The following is a 16441-nucleotide window of genomic DNA, read 5'->3' on the forward strand; positions in this document are numbered from 1 at the left end:
GGGGGTTAACGATGGCACACAGCCGCGACGTAAATGGCTAGCTGCGAAAACAAAAGAGCAACGCAGAGACACAGATTTCAGAAAGTCTGTCTGTCCGCCGCGCCATGAAGGAACAACTGTGAGCTTCCTGTCAAAGCAGCAGCGATGGTGAGAGCGCGCAGCGGCGGGGTTTTACGTGCAGTTTGTGCGGTGCAGCCGCAGCTGCTGAAGGGCATCGCGAGCAGACAGCTCCACAGGTACGACTGACAGAGAGGAGGGTCCTGAAAGATTTCTAGGTTTCTTTTTCTGTGTAAAGTTTTGTACACACTTGTTTAAACCAAAAACCTGTGAGCCTGTTTGATCCGGACATTATATCTTTAAACTTTTACTTGTATGCATATAAAAGCTGTGTGCAAACTATATTCCACCAAAAAGTCCAGATGTTCCTCAGCTGCTGTGATGAAGCTTTCCCTGACTGGCATGACGTGAATGTAAACATCACATCTAAAAGCAAATCATAAATCAACTTCCTGAAGGGAGGTCAGGTTACATCACAGATAACATTCAAACTGTTTCTCTAGACACACATATGTTGCGAAATTCACTTGAAACGTTGTCACTGTTTAGTTTGTTAGTTAAAGAGTTAATGAGTGATCATGCTGTCTTTTTTTTATGTGCATTCACCCGGCTATGCCGCTTTTAAATGAGTCCTGCCAAAAAAATGCTGAACTTCTTCCCAGTGTAAGCAACAACCTTCCACGTATTCACTGTTGTGAAAACTGTCCGCTATCCTGGAAATCCTTTCACATGCTCTTCCAAGATCGCCCAGGCTCTCTCCGATTGAATGGTGGGCATCATTGGCATCCTTCCCATGGTCCTCAATTTGATTTGGGCTTTGACTGGGCCGTTCAATCATATTATTAATAATAAACCATATTGGCTCTGGCTGGATGTTCAGTGTGGCTTTGCTGCCGTACGGTGAACATTCTTGTAGCTTGTGTAGGAGGCTCCACTTCTGCTTTTCAAAGATGTACGGTTGTATGGTGGTCTTTGGCAGCCAGGAGTAAGTTTTCTCTCCCGTCTTGTCGGCACTAAAGACCTTCCTCGACGCTTCAAAGGTCTCTCGGTCATAAAGCCAAGCACAGTTAGACTTTGAAACACTGAGTCAAATATTAGGCTCTGCTTTGTATTTCCTCCTGTGACCCAGTTAAGGTCCAGTCGGAGTTTGAACAGCTGCCTGTGTTTTTCAGCACATACGATGTGGCCGTTGTCGGTGCTGGCATTGTGGGCCTGGCCTCAGCCAGAGAGCTGATTCAAAGACATCCGACGCTCACCTTCGTCCTGCTGGAGAAAGAGAAAGAACTTGGTAGGCTGGGTTTCTAATGTTTTTTTTTAATTTATTTATTATTGTTATTATTATTTAAAAACTGAAAATACGCAATAATTTCAGTTCTTCTTCAAAGCCACAATACATTCTGCAAGGCGGAGGCAAAGAAACGCATAAAACCGATTGATATTTGTGCCTCCGTGAATAATATCTGTCGATTTCCTCGTCCTGCCAGCTGTGCACCAGAGTGGGCACAACAGTGGAGTCATCCACAGCGGGATCTACTACACGCCGGGCTCGCTGAAGGCTCGGCTGTGTGTACGAGGAGCAACGTTGGCGTACCAGTACTGCGAGAAGAAAGGGATTCCTTATAAACGATGTGGCAAGGTGGGTTATATATTGACCTGTTTGTTTTCGATGATGTCTGTCGCTAAACATGTATGGCAGGAACATGACTACACATCTTTTTAAGAATCATTTTTAACCACGTGGGGTCTTTTGGTAGGTGATCATCCGTCTTCAGGATTTAAAGAAAAAGAAAAAACAAGCAAAAGATTTGGATGCTCAAATTTCAATTCCATTTATTGTGAGTTTTGCCCCAATCTCCACATGGTCAAAATGACACACACAGGCTGGAGTATATGTATGTATTTGAGTCTTTATGTGCAATTTTGACCCTGTAATGATGGACACTAAACTTGTGCACCCAACTCTTTACCATTTATCACCCCGCTCAATAAAACACTTTTCATGGGCGTCAAGATTCCAAAATTAATTTTAGTTATGCAGCTGATGAGTAGATGTAACCTTCTGTAGATCTTACTTGTTGAGCGTTTAACTAACCCAACGTTTCCCCCTCTCGGCAGCTAATCGTGGCGGTAGAGCAGGAAGAAATTCCCAGACTGAAAGCTCTGTACGAACGCGGTTTGGAGAACAAAGTGCGCGACCTCAGCGTTGTGGACGCCAAGGGGATCCGAGAGCGAGAGCCGTACTGCCGGGTAAAAATGTTTGAGTTTTGTTGTTGTTTTACATCAACGTGAATTTATACAAAATGAACTTGTTTCACTTTTTGTACTTCCGTCTGGGTTTCTACTGCTTCTAAAAACAGAACAAGTGCTTAAAGAAACGACAACAAAAAAACACCCAAATGTTTTTAGCGATACGTTTATGGGGTGTTTTTTGGTGTCTGAAAAATGAGCCGTTTCAAAACCTCTGGAACGTGTAATCAGAAATCAGCAGACACTGCACCTTACCTTGCAACCCATGCTGAGCTCCAGCTGGTTTTACTGCTGTGCAATGGCTGCTGGAATAGACAAGTCAGGGCTCCCGACTGACTGGATGGAAAACACTTGCAGCATTCTTGTAGGTTGTGTAGGAGGCTCCACTTCTGTTTTTCAAAGATGTAGGGTTGTATGATAGTGCATTTGTTGGCAGCCATTTTCAGATGTGAGTGTAAACATTGAGTCGGGGGCATGGCCAGCAGCAGATTATTTGGATTTAAAGTGACAGGAGCCCCTAAAAGAAGCTAACTCTGAAAGAACCGACCAGACTAAGATCTTATTTTTCAAAAAACAAAGCAAAAACCAACCCTGATGTAAAGAATTCTTGTAGGCCATAGACACATCCTAACACGTTCAAGGGAGCTTAATAGCGCCTTTAAATTTAGGAAAACACATAAAGGAAGAGGCTAACTTCATAATGCCACTTCTTCAGGGGATAATGGCTTTGGATTCACCCTCCACCGGCATCGTTGACTGGCGGATGGTGGCCCTCAGTTACGGCAGAGACTTTGAGGAGGCAGGCGGCGCTGTGGTTACTGAATTCGAGGTCAGTGACATGTCCCTGGTCAAAGAGAGCCCAGCCTGGAGCCCCGACGGTAAGGAGCAGAAAAAAAAAACTTTCTTAAAAAAAAAAACAAACAAAAAAACAAACAAACCAATGTTTGTATTTTCATCTTTTTCTCTTGTCAGGAATAAAACATCCCATTGCAATAAGAGATAAAAAGGTCGGACCTGGAAAAGCTTCCAAACATTTTAATTTCATTCTGCTGCTCCTTAGTTTTTGTTTGTTTTGTGGTTTTTTCACCGCATCCCTTGTGACAGGGCGACGAAGTGCGGTGCCGTTACGTCCTGACCTGCGGAGGCCTCTACTCGGACCGGCTGTCGCAGATTTCTGGATGCAGCACGGAGCCGAGGATCGTCCCCTTCAGAGGAGATTACCTGGTGCTGAAACCAGAGAAGCACTACCTGGTCAGAGGAAACATCTACCCTGTGAGTCTGCTAAAGGGAGCTGTTCGGTGGCCGGGGTTGTTGGTACTACAGCAACCAGGGTCTAGGGGGAATAAATAACATTTGTCTTGTCTGCTATTTGTCTGTGTGGATTTCTCCTGATAATCCTCTGAAGGCTGCAGTTCTCCTTGATGCTGCCTTCTCTTGCCACAGTTTCTCCTTCCTCTCAATTTTCCCCTTGATGTGCTTGGATACAGAACTCTGTGCAGCAATGAGGTTTATTACAGTTTTATCATTTTCTGAGAGAGACACTGAATCTTGGGTTTTCGACGCCTACGAGCCGTAAACATCAAAATTACAAGAAGCAAAGGCTAAGATGATTCTAATGTGTCTAATGAGTTTCCCTTTCTGAGGAACTCAGAAACTCTTTATTGTGTAAAAGTGCAATATTGTTTAATCCACTTTTACACAACATCCTTTTCTTTTTTTTTCCAATGTACTAGTATGTTTATAAATGAGAGAAGTGCATCAACTGAGTCCTGTTTTTAGAAACTTTGAGCGAAACTTAAATTCTAATTTAAGATTCCTATTTTTAAGAAAAATCCCAAGCAGTAAAAATACAAATAACAATAAAATGTTGAAATAATCATTACTTAAAACGTGGGACTAAACAGATTAAATAGTTTACAAAGCTGTTGTACTTTAAAAGTTCACTTTTTCAGTCTGTTGGGGATGTTTTACCTTGAACTCACTCGCGTCTCATTCAGGTTCCCGACCCTCGTTTCCCGTTCCTCGGGGTTCACTTCACACCGCGGATGGACGGCGGCGTTTGGCTCGGCCCCAACGCAGTGCTCGCTTTTAAAAGGGAGGGCTACCGGCTGTACGACTTCGATGCCCGGGACTTTGCAGACGCACTCTCCTTTAGGTAATCCGTCGAGCTTTTCTTGGAGGTTTGCAGCAGCTACTACTGATATTTCTGACTTGGTTCGTTTTGGGCGTCCAGAGGCCTTCAGAAGCTCGTGCTGAGGAATGTCACTTATGGCATCGGGGAAATGTACAGAGGAGTTTTCCTCGGTGCGCAGATTAAAATTCTGCAGAAGTACATCCCCGAACTCTCTCTAAGCGACGTGCTCAGGTAGTGGAAATTTTTACATTATATGCTTGTTGTATTTTCATAATTTATTATTATTTTTTGTATCTTATGTTGCGCTAACCCCACTGATCCTGTCTAGAGGTCCAACTGGAGTCCGAGCTCAGGCCCTCGACCGGGACGGGAACCTTGTGGACGACTTTGTCTTCGACGGCGGCGTCGGGGATTTGGGCAGTCGGGTGCTCCACGTGCGCAACGCCCCCTCCCCGGCAGCCACCTCGTCCCTCGCCATCGCCGAGATGATTGCGGATGAGGTGGAGAGTCGCTTCACGCTGTAGCGACGGGCGTGACGAAACGCTGGAGAGGGATGCAGAAATCCAGCCACAGATTGAAACTTCCTGAGCCTCCCGAGTTAAAGCCAGGCCGTTCGTTTGACTCTTTAAAACGTCTTTTTAAAGACTTTTATCACTGAAGTGCTGAAACGAACTACAAACATGTTTACTCTTTCACATCCGTGTAGAAACTCATCTTTACCCTCTGCACGACCTTCTGGGGACATGAAATTAGAAATAATTTTTGAACTTAAATGAATTTCTTTAGGGTCTTACCTCGCAGGTATTAAACAGAATGTGGATATTTCTGCTAGTTGACTTGTGATGCTGAGATTCTTTTTTTTTTTAAGCTGTTGGGTACGTTTGAATAATTATTCATCTCCGGAAATACATTTGTCTGCACAAAAATGCACAATCTGTGGGAAAAGGATTTTTTTCTTCTTCTATGCTTTAAGTTGGTTTTTGGATTCGATTTGATACCAAATCTGTAAATTGCTCTTTCTGAATACGTATTTTTTTTTTTTACAGGAAATATATATTTGATAGAATGTGCATGAATGTTTTCACCTTTTTAAAGTGTGGCATCGTTGACATGGTGAAAACATGGCACTGATAAAATATACAAAGCTCAAAAGAAATATCCTCAAAAGTTTCACTTAATGCAAAGTTTCTAATAGGTGGACTGAAGAAAATACTAATTCTGTATTTTTTTTGCAGTTGATGAGATTACAAGAAACTAGGTAATCAGTTAGCATTTTGACAGAAGATTTAGTTTAATGTAGATTTTCTTTCTGTCTGATTTGTTAATGTACAAATGCACCCATTTTAAAATAAGTGCAGTATTCTGCTTGTATTGCCTTTTTAATGATTTTTTTTTAGTCTGAACTCACTACTTTATCTTACTGAACTCTGTTTCTGACTAGTAGGCAATGTGGGGGGGGGTTTGTTTGTTTGTTTGTTTTTCTTGCTTTTTTTTTTCTGGCATTGACTGGAATGATGACGGCAATCATCCCTTAGGCCTAGTTGACTTTTCGGGAGTCGTTAAAAGTCAGAGGAAGCCTCAGGTGATGCAGCAGCTCTGCAGGAAACCATGTGGGAACTTGTAAATCATCCCATCCTGTCAACCTTTTACCTGACCGTATGGGATTTATTGCAGCAATCACCAAAGTTTTTTTTATTTTTTATTTTTTGATAATTAAACCTGGCCATTCTTCCAGCAAGTCTGTCCTGGTTGTTGTCACAAACCTCTTCCATCTGATTAATTGTTGCCATGTTTACCTGCAGAGTCTTCTGACACGACGGTTTTGGTTTCGCTCCAGTCATGCGAACACAAGGAAATGGCTTTTGAAAGTGAAATTTGATTTAGTAATACCAGAATGAACTGATTAGCAGAGGAAAAACTGCAAATGAACCGAGCCTTGTGTGCTGTCACCAGAAGGCATGCATATATGTGTGTGTGGTTGTTTTCTGAAAGGGCAGATTTTACTATGGTTCAATAAATCATTATACAACAAATAAAAGCAAAATAACGACAATGGGGTGTTGTTCTGTGGATTATGAGTTACATGGAACGTCTGTGTCAATGCTTTAAAATAGTTTAAAAAAAATTGTCCATTCATCCCAGCTCTTCTCGAGCGATGTAGAAATACAGTTTCTCCACAAGAGGGCGCAATAACAATAAGCTCAGTCAGTGGACCTTAGTGTTGGCAGAAAATATGTGGAGATGAGCTTTTCTCTCTGCAAGCAGCGGCGTTTTCACCAAGAAACTTTGCGTCACGGTTCCCCAATAAATCTTATTTTTAACAATTCAGTTTCTTATTTACTGGGTATATATTTGGCCATGTTTTTAAAACAAAAAAAGAAAGAAAAAAAAGACATGTTCTTTTTATATTTTGAAATTTTTTTTTTGTATCAGTTTTCGTGTGGATACGTGATTCGTATCCAGGTGTTTCTGTCTGGCTGCGTGTGGAATTGCGCAGCGTGCGTGTCTTGCGGGACGGTTAGGTCGCGCAGCTGCAGCAGCGGCAGCAAACAAGCAGCGGCGGTAGCGGAGTTGTAGCGAGCGATTCCGACTTCTCTAACCAAAAAAAAAAACCTCCGACTTCTTTTTATAGCTGCTCTTCACCCACCAAAATGCCTTGGACTTCCCACTGTTTCTTCAAAGGAATATACGCCGGATATAACATCTGGTAGTTGCGGAAAAGATGACTAATTGTGAAATGAGCCGCGAAGAAAAAAGTGTGCCTTGTTTGGAGCAGAAGGGCTTGTGTGCCACAACATAGGAGTGGAGGCGCATCGAGGCCAGCAGCTGCCTGTAGCACCAGCTAGCTGGTTAGCTCGCAAAGGTTACAGGTGTTTTAGGTAGCAGATATTCGAGCGCAGCTCGCAGCAGGTAGCAGACGGGGGTCCTGCTTTTTGCTGCGACTTTGAGCGAAACGTGCCTGCTACACATTTCTGGAACCAAACGAACTGGCACGGCGCTCCGCAACATTGTTATTAGCTGTTAGCTCGCCAGTTAGCCGAGCTCTGTGTTTACAGCTATCATTAGCCGCCGAGCTAGCGCGTTAACTTCACGGCTACATGTGCTTTTTTGGTCGCGAGCTTCTCGTCGTCAACCCGGACTCGACGTGGGACTCGCAGTGTGGTGGTTGAGCTTTATTCTGCATATTTTTACACAACACGGTGACTTTTTCTTCCCCCCCTCTCCCACCTCCCCCAACTCCCGTTTCCCCAACAACCCCCGTGCCCGCTCCGGACCGACCCACCCATAAGGACTATCTATTCGGGGCCGATGCTGACAGTTCAGCCCGGATCACGGCAACGCCAGGAGCCGCTACAGCGATGCAGCCCCAGCAGATGTACGACTTTTCGAGTGAAGAGAACAGTCACAAGTGGAGAGGCCTCTTCGTGCAAGCTCTAAAAAAGGTCTGACAAAACTTCAGTGTGTAAGAGCCAGTAAACCATATTGTCCCAACACATTCCCTCATTGAGTTGATGTGGCATCTATCTATCTATCTATCTATCTATCTATCTATCTATCTATCTATCTATCTATCTATCTATCTATCTATCTATCTATCTATCTATCTATCTATCCTTGTAGAGAAAGTTAAATTAATGCTATTAGTTTTTTTAAAACTTTGCATTAGTTTTGTCACAGAAAACCTAAACATTGTTGTGGTTATAGATAAATTTAAAAAACGAGAGGCCACTGCAGTAGGTTGCTGCAGTTTTGACAGCTGTAGTGATAAACATGGACACTTGCATCTTCCCCCATCCAAACACATGAACGACTTGTATCGTCTTTCGTGCAAAAGCGTTGTGGCCTGCAGTTCATGTCTTAAAAGCCTCTAGTCGATGACAAGATTGGTGTGCTTGAACTATTTATTTTGGATGTTTGTTGAGTCATTTCTGTGTTTATTTGGCCAAATTCAGATTGTTAGTAATCCCCTGGTATTGTAAAGAGGCCGTGACGAGGGTTTCCAGGACCTTTGGAAGAGAATGGGGCCCACAGCATCATGCGTCCTCCTTCGTACCTAGCAGCAGGGATTGGTTGTTTTCCAGTTGGCCTGTACCTGAATGCACCATTAGCACTTCCACTGACAACTGGACAAAAACTCAGGACTGAAGGGGAAAAAAAACCCCATAATTTAAAACTTTCAAAAGCGCGTACCTTCTTAAGATTCTTAAAAAACACAAAAGGTATCCATGATGATTTCACATCTCTTGTCAGGGATAAAAACCGTCATCAGGCTAGCCAGATTACCTCAAACCTATAACAATGTTCTCCTGAACTGAAGTTGTCTCTCCTCATTGGTTAACTTTCTGTGTGATTATTCACAGACTTTGATTGCTTAATTTCCCGAATGAAGATCTTTTTTTTTCCCCTGCTATGATTTTGAAGAAATTGCTCAGGGTTTCCCAATCTTTGCAGTGCAGTGGCTTTCACAGTTTTATGATATGTAACAACGTACGACGCCGATTAAATACCCGCGGAACCCTCTTTAGCTTATGTTGTAAAACTATTTATAGCGCATTTGTTGCCGTTTTTTTTTTCCCAACGTAGGTCATATAGTGAGAATGTATAACCCCTGCTTTAAATAGACACTTTGCTGCTGCTTGATAACACTTCCATCACATTAAGTTTCTATCTCTTTTCAAGGAAAACAAAAACGCAGAAGCATTTTGGTTTTTTTAATAAACCGTAGTGTAACTCTCAGCAAACGATTACTTTGATTTTTAATGTCCTTTGTCAGCAGGATTGATCTGTATCAGTTCCCATTTTTACTCTCCCTTTCTTTTTCTTGCCTCATCTCGGCTTCTTCCCATCATCACAAGGCTGAGTTTCTGTTTTCTGCTCCGAATGAGAGCGCTTCCGACGGCCGGGAGACGGAGGAGGGAAACTTGATTTGCCGCTGAAGCCGAGACAGAGTACGGTCTCTTGCTTGTTGCGCGTTTGCTAAAGACACAAAAATATATAAAATTGGCTCAAACAATAAAAATAATGCTGCAATTCTCTCGCTGCTTTTAGCTCGAAATGGAAATGTGTGCTTTGACAAACGACAACAACATAGAAAATATTTGAACATCAAGCTTTAGACTACAACTGAGCTAAAGCTATTTTCTTTAAAATACAATTGATTACTTAGGAAGGACATAAAATTAACTTGTAGTGTTTTTTTTCTCAAAAAAAATTCTTTCAATAGTATTTAAATTGTCAACCAAAAAGAAGATATTCTTATGCATCACTAGACACACTGCAATTCTGTGCTTTGGATTTTTTTATCAACAGTATTACAAACTGTTAGCATTTTGTTTATTTTAATAAATATACCGGTACATACATTGCCATTCACCCACCAGTCGGAGCACACTGCTGGATTACAGAAATCAATGTTTGATCTCCGTTAGAAGAAAGACATTAAAGTCACCTTAAGGACGCTGCTATTAACAATGTCGAGTGTAATTTGTTAAGTTTCTAAACGTTGACCTGTTGTTTTGTTTTTGATAAATATTTTCTAATGTGACAAGATGTGAGAGGTGCATCTGTTCAGCTGCTGACTGCAGGCTAACTGCTACAGCTAATTAGCCAGCTGATACCTACAGGTTAGACCGCCAGTGTTGTAGTCCTGTGACTCTATTGTGTATCGCCCTTTCGTTTCCATGGCATTTGCAAACATTAAAGCGCAGCAATCGTGCATCTCCTTCCTCCGCACACAGAGTTTGATCAGTGGGTTAAACGGGTCCAAGGGGGTTGAAATGTCACCAAGGTTGCACCACAGCTCACACGTTTGATGCAAACTACATAATTACAGAATCAAAGCAACGAGAGTGCCACATCAAGGACCCAAACACAACATTGCATAATAAAATCTTCATCTTCCAGTAAGCGGCGTCTGAAGGACATCACGCTCACACATGCAGCAGAGGCTCACTGTTCAGTCTCTCAGCTTTATTGTGCAAACCTCATGTTTGCTAACAATTTGACAACAAATTTGACACTTTTGAAACTTGTGACTTTGATGTCTCCTCATCAAAGTCACAAGTGAACACAGCAACAAGGCAACTAATTACAGAGTTCCTGGGAAGGGTGTACGAAAATAACTGGACGCATAGCAAAGTCCTGTCATGAGCCCATTGGTGGAACAGAGTTAAGGGTGGAGCTCGGCCATGTGTGCAGTGTACACTCTCCCAACAAACTGTACACAATGGGAAAGGAACGTATCTCAAGTCGGCAGCAGAAGGGGATAAACAAAAGATAAAAACGACATAAATATTTACCAGCACAATTTACTGGCAGGGTTGTGCGCAATGCCAGGCGATTGCGTGGCCCGTATTTTGTCTTTTTTTTGTTTTTGTTTTTTCTAAATAAAGCAAACCACTGGGATGTTTCAGTAAAAACTTGTGCAGCTTATAGAGAATTTAATTAGGTATTTTTAACCTACAAGTATGAATGAAAAACGTAAGTTTCTGAGGAATTGGAGCTCTGAGTACATTGACTATAACTAAAAAAAATTTTTAAAAATCCTGGCTTTAGTCCTAGATGTTCTTGTACAATGCGGCTGAATCAACCTGACAACACGCTTGGCATCCATGAAGTAAAAAATAAATAAAGCTGGAAACTGTTCAGTAAGAGCCAGACGTTTGTTACGTTACACAACCCCATGCTGTTACGGAGGGGCAGCTTCTTAAAGTGAAAGTGAAACTTGCAGCAAATCTCTTGCTGGGCAGTAGGTTTGTTTTTAACGTGAAGAAACTCACAGCATGAGACTGACTCGGAAAATTAACATACCCGATGATATCGGAGCGGAACATTGTGAACGTCTCCCTACTGATCGGTAGTGCATAGGCATTAAGCTGAGGGTTAGCACATCAAAAACGTCACAGGACTCGAATTCAGAATTTATGGCAGGATGCTAAATGATGTGGAACAGTAGCTGCATTTCCATTGAACATATAATTGCACAATTTAGTGTTTCGAGAATAAATTTGCTTAATAGAAACATTTCGGTTTAGAAAAAAACGTGTTTTGATTGAAAACTTCTGGTGCTGTGATGATGTGGTTTCTTTTTGACCGTATCAGATTGGTTTATTTCACTTAACTTAGCAAAGGAAACACTATTTTGCATTACACAAGTTACATGATCAACAACTGGACATTTCCACTGGCGCAAACGACAAATAAGATGACACAGGAAGTATTTGGAGGATAATGGCATGCCATGTTTTTTTTTAATGATTTATTGCATGAAAAAGCTTATTGACATGCAGGCCTGTCACAATATGAAGTTATGCCGAATGATAAATTGTCCCAGAACTTATTGCGATAAATGATAACATTGCTGTTTTGAGACCATTTTCAAGTAATATAATAACAACAATGGCATTAAAATACAAGAATACATTCTGAAAAAATCAATAAACTTTAAATTCTAATGAACATTTAAGCACAGGACCTGGGAGACGTGTAAAATATCCAAAATAAATAAAGAAAACAGCAAAAACAACAAATCAAATGAATTACAAAGTTTTTGTAAACAAAATTATATTTAAAAAAAGGCCTAGTTGAGACCAAAGCACCAGACTGAAGACTTTTATAAGTTAAGTTTTTGGTCAAAAGAGAAAACAATAAATCAAGCAAATTAAAATAGTTTTTTTAAATTATAATGCGATTAATTTATTTATTCCTTATTTTGACAGGCTTATTCACATATGATTTGTGTTATTTAATGGAGACACTGCAGTTGCAAAAATGTTTATTTTTTTTTACATTAGCGGAATATTGACGTTTAAAAACAAATGTAAATTTAGTATTTTCAAAAGTTTATGCGTCAAAACCAAACTACAGCAAAACAAATGTTAAAGAAAATATAATTTAAGTGCAAAAAAATAGCACACTGTTATTTTTTTTTTTGCATCTGTAACAATTGTTATCTGAGTAAAATAAATGATTTTTTTCATGATTTTACAAAAGGATAAAGAATATTGCTCCAAGCTCAGCAGCTGCAAATATTCCTATGGCGATTTCCAGGCTTGGATTTTCTTTCTACTTTTTCTTATTTTCCCAGTAACGTTGTATTGACAAATAAATGACACAGTCATGTCTTTTATTTGTTTGTATGACGTGAGAACTGTTACGATGAGTCAAGTGAAACTCAGAAAGCAGCTGGTGGGCTGAAGTGCCACTGTCATTGTCTCAACTTGCTGCACAGCTGCCGCCAGGAAAGCCTTTGAAAGGCAGAAGTAACAGGCTTGTTATGGTTTTGTCAGACTTTGACTCGCTGCTTCACACGAAGCAGTCCAAAGAGGGGGGTGGGGTTTTATTTTTGGTGACGACTCATCATGCATGACTTCATCCCCGAAAGAGTCCTAGATTATTGATGAGTGGTAGAAGAACAAGTTGAATTCTCAAAATCATAAAAGGGAAGTTCGCCAGATCGATTATTGAAAAAGACCTTCAGAGCGCCTAATTTGGGCTTGTTTCTCATCGTAACACATGCATTTCTGTCTTATCTGATTTTGAATCTTTTGCTTCTTTCCTGGCAGCAGTATTATTTTAAAATAGTACTTGTCCGACGAACAAAAACAAAAGATAATCAGGAAAGCAAATCAAAGACGTACGGAGAAAGCGAAAAGACTGGAATCAACTCAGACGGGAAGTTTAAAGATTCAATGTTTTTTGTTTTTCCTTTGAGTTACGACATCTGACGAGGGTTTTCTAGGTGGCGCTGACATCACTGTTCACTGATGATGTTAGTGTAGAGAGAAGGCTCTCCTGGTGTCAGTGACGTGTTTGAAAATGAATTGGGAGGAAGCACCGTGATGCCAGAAGGTGTTTAGCAGGAAACTGTAATTTCTACATGTTGAGCCATGTTTTAGGTTAATTCAGGCTATGAGAGAGCAAGACTGTGCAGATAACAGGAAGGCCTGATTGAAATACAGCACACCTGTCAACCACTTTCCTGCATTTCCATTACAAATGTGCTCAAAACCTTTTCAATATGTCAAAGAACACAATTTCACAGTTGCGCTGTTTAAATTAAAATAGAAATGCAATGAAAATCACTTCTCAATAAGCTTGTTTACGTGATGAGTCATTAAAAATCATGACAGATGTGAACACTTATAAAATATATTCATATTTCAGCTGAGCATTGCAGCATTTTTGGAAAGTTGTAGTCAAATTTGTTTCTCAGAAACACGATAGATTCACCAAAATTACAAACTCAGCTTTTGCTGTAGTGTTCGATGATGCTGTGGGCGTATTGTCCAAAAAGACCAGCACCTATAAATAAGTGGTTGTTGCTGTATACAAACTGGCACGATGCGGAAAAAGTATTTCCATTGCAGTTTTGTGAAATATGGCTGAAAATCATCCAGGCACAAAAACAGTTTTCACTGCTCCGATATTGCTGTGTTTCCTTAAAGTGAATTTATTTTCATTATTCCAATTCGTGTAGTTTTATGCTCAATGGAAACACGGTTTCTGTCTATGGATCCTTTTGTAGCCTTGGGGTCGAGGGAGCCGTCTAAATGCTCAGGGATTCATAAAGAGGCTGCTGTTTTTAGTCATGCTAGCGGTTTTAACTATGTTTACCACTAATACAAAAGGTAAAAAATACTTTAATTAGTGTAACTACTGCTCTAATGTCTTCATATATAATAGTTTTAACAAATAAGTAAGACTCAGAATCAATCAATAACAACCAAAATTGGTAGAGCGTTACAAAAGCTGGACGTTATTAATCGGTCACAAATGTCAGTCTGGTGAATATGGTTGTCTGGGACTCTTGCGTTCTGCCCAAAAATTCAAATTTAGTTCAAAAATACTTTATTAACCCAAAAGGGAAGTTGAAAAGTAAATTAAAAGCTCATGAAAAGGGAAGGATTTCTTTTTATGTCCACATGAAATGTAATTATTTTTAAAAAATCCAGGGTTTCCCACAGTCTATTATAAGCCTGGCGGGCCACCAGGCTTTACTTGTGCTCCATCAGGCTAAGCATTGTTTATTTTTCAAGTCTTATTTAAAATGTTAGCATTTTTAAGACTTTGGGAGAATAATTCTGGTCCTCAGTTATTACTAACACATAATAATTAAGTGATATTTTCAAATTTCCTCTCACCTTTAACCATTTTTTTAACTCAAAAACTCGGTGGGCCGCTGGATGAAGGACTGACCTCGCACCCAACCACCGGCCTAGCAAGTTTTCTGGGGGAAACCATAAAGTCTTTCACTAAAGCCTTCTAAGGTTAAGAATATTTAATCCTCTTAAGGTAATGCCTTAAGCATGCAGCTGTTTGCATTGTTGATGTTCTTTTGATATCCCATCATGGTCTGTATTCTGTCTGTGTATCCTGGCTGCTATTAAGCGCTGTGACTGTGCATGAACGTAATTCCACCACCGACTTGCTACCGTTAATAACAACTATGGACTCCACTGGTCCTATGCCTGGCTGGCACAGCGACACCGGTTTCTATCCAATGCCATCTTGAGGTCGTAAAATGTGGTTGACAAGACTCCCAAGAGAAAGACGAGTTGTAATTCATGCAGGTTTTTGACCGAAATGGAAACAGTTTATTAAGCTCCAGTCAGAGTGCTCTTATGCTTTTAGTTTTTTAGATCAAATGTTCTACAATCCAGTGAAGTATTTCTGTGAAGTTAGTTTGCAGTGTCCTAAAGTGGCATCCTGAACACCTCTGGAGCGATCACCTGTGTAGCAAGGTGACGAGACGGGAACACAGTTAAATTTATGAGGTGGAACTGCAGCTTTATGCAAGATGTTTTCTGTCAAATCATAAATCACTTCTTGTGCTTTATACGTCAGAAATGTTACCACTACCACATCCTGTCTGCCTTTTGTTTCTTTCTTTTATTTAGTTTTTTAAAATTTTTTGGCTCTGGAAAATCTTTGCAATCAAAGGCTGGAAATAAAAAACAATATTCTGTGATATTACTTGAAGAACAAAGAAATGTCATCTGTTTTTGTTGTGTTATGGAACTTTTTTTTTTTTCCAGGATGTGTATTTTTATCATCGCCGCTTCTGCACCCGTGCTTCAGGCTCGGGTGGAAATTAAAAATTTTCTTCCACCTGTCCTTATGGTTGGTGGAACAAAACTTGTTTCAGATATTTAAAAAAAAATATTTCAACAAACCCTTGATTAAAATTTGGCTTGGTTACCACAAAACATCAATAAATAAACTTTTTGATTTAAAATACTTCAGATTATCTGTTTTATATATTTAAAAAAAAACCTACAAGGGTGTTAAAGAAAAGTACAACTGTGTACTTATATTTATATTTCAGCATTGAGAGTTTAAAACTAAAATGCTTTATTTACCATTTGCCCACTTTAGTTTCAAAACAATTTCAACATTTTTTTTACCATGTCTTGAAGCTAAAACTTAAAAAGAAATGAGAAAAAATGATAAATATTTGAAAGTGGAAAACATTTAGTTAATCTGGCTAGAAATTTAAAGCGTTCTTAAAAATGCATTTTCTTTGAATTCAAATGTTGGCTGACTTAGTTTATGGAAATACGGAGTTTTAAAATTAAGAGTTAGTTGACTAAAACAAAATCACTAAATTTCCTAAAATTTAATCAAACTTTAGCTTGCTAGCTAGCTCATCAGCTAGGAACCAAATCACAAAATTATATTTCGCTCTTCATAAAAAAGAAAACTTGGTTCAGCTTTATTTTTTGTTTTCATTCTGTGAAAAGTTGGTTTTCACTTTTTGGTTCAATCAGTTTTACCCACAATTCATCAGTGTACCTTAATGTGGTTCTCGAGTAAAGTCTAAGAAATGGTATCAGACATTTTGTGGCAAGGCTGGTTTTGCTGCTATTTTTTAAAAAAAAGGTCTTCACATTTTGAAAAACCAACACCAACTGATCACACATTTGACAAGATGTCTTAGATTAGAAGAATTTCCTCCAACGGTGAAGAAGTGCTTGTAGGTCAAACAAATGCGAATGAATAAAT

General features: G+C 39.9%; 2 protein-coding genes across 3 annotated transcripts in view; both read left to right on the forward strand.

The window, feature by feature from the left end:
- The first annotated feature begins 29 nt into the window (after nucleotides 1-29).
- l2hgdh (L-2-hydroxyglutarate dehydrogenase) lies at nucleotides 30-6491 on the forward strand. Its single transcript, XM_055038001.1, has 10 exons — nucleotides 30-236; nucleotides 1230-1345; nucleotides 1542-1693; nucleotides 2173-2304; nucleotides 3020-3182; nucleotides 3277-3311; nucleotides 3409-3576; nucleotides 4302-4459; nucleotides 4538-4669; nucleotides 4767-6491. The coding sequence occupies exons 1-10, from the start codon at nucleotides 145-147 to the stop codon at nucleotides 4960-4962; spliced, it is 1344 nt and encodes a 447-aa protein (XP_054893976.1). The 5' UTR covers nucleotides 30-144; the 3' UTR covers nucleotides 4963-6491.
- Nucleotides 6492-7010: 519 nt separating this feature from the next.
- The window catches only part of sos2 (son of sevenless homolog 2 (Drosophila)), a 42429-nt gene continuing 32998 nt past the window's right edge, over nucleotides 7011-16441 (forward strand). For both annotated transcript variants that reach the window (XM_055037983.1, XM_055037984.1), the window contains exon 1: nucleotides 7011-7881. In XM_055037983.1, coding sequence (XP_054893958.1) covers nucleotides 7798-7881 — 84 coding nt within the window. In that variant the 5' untranslated portion in view covers nucleotides 7011-7797. The remainder of the gene's footprint in view (nucleotides 7882-16441) is intronic.

This window comes from Poeciliopsis prolifica, unplaced genomic scaffold (genome assembly GCF_027474105.1).
Source record: "Poeciliopsis prolifica strain line A6 unplaced genomic scaffold, Auburn_PproV2 SCAFFOLD013, whole genome shotgun sequence".
NCBI classification, from domain to species: Eukaryota; Metazoa; Chordata; class Actinopteri; order Cyprinodontiformes; family Poeciliidae; genus Poeciliopsis; species Poeciliopsis prolifica.

Excerpts from the sequence above, each read along its gene's own strand:
- l2hgdh (XM_055038001.1), top strand. The coding sequence starts at position 145 with ATGGTGAGAGCGCGCAGCGGCGGGGTTTTACGTGCAGTTTGTGCGGTG. Across the intron at positions 2,305-3,019 it reads AGCGAGAGCCGTACTGCCGG|GGGATAATGGCTTTGGATTC; the intron begins GTAAAAATGTTT and ends CCACTTCTTCAG. Across the intron at positions 3,183-3,276 it reads CCCAGCCTGGAGCCCCGACG|GAATAAAACATCCCATTGCA; the intron begins GTAAGGAGCAGA and ends TTCTCTTGTCAG.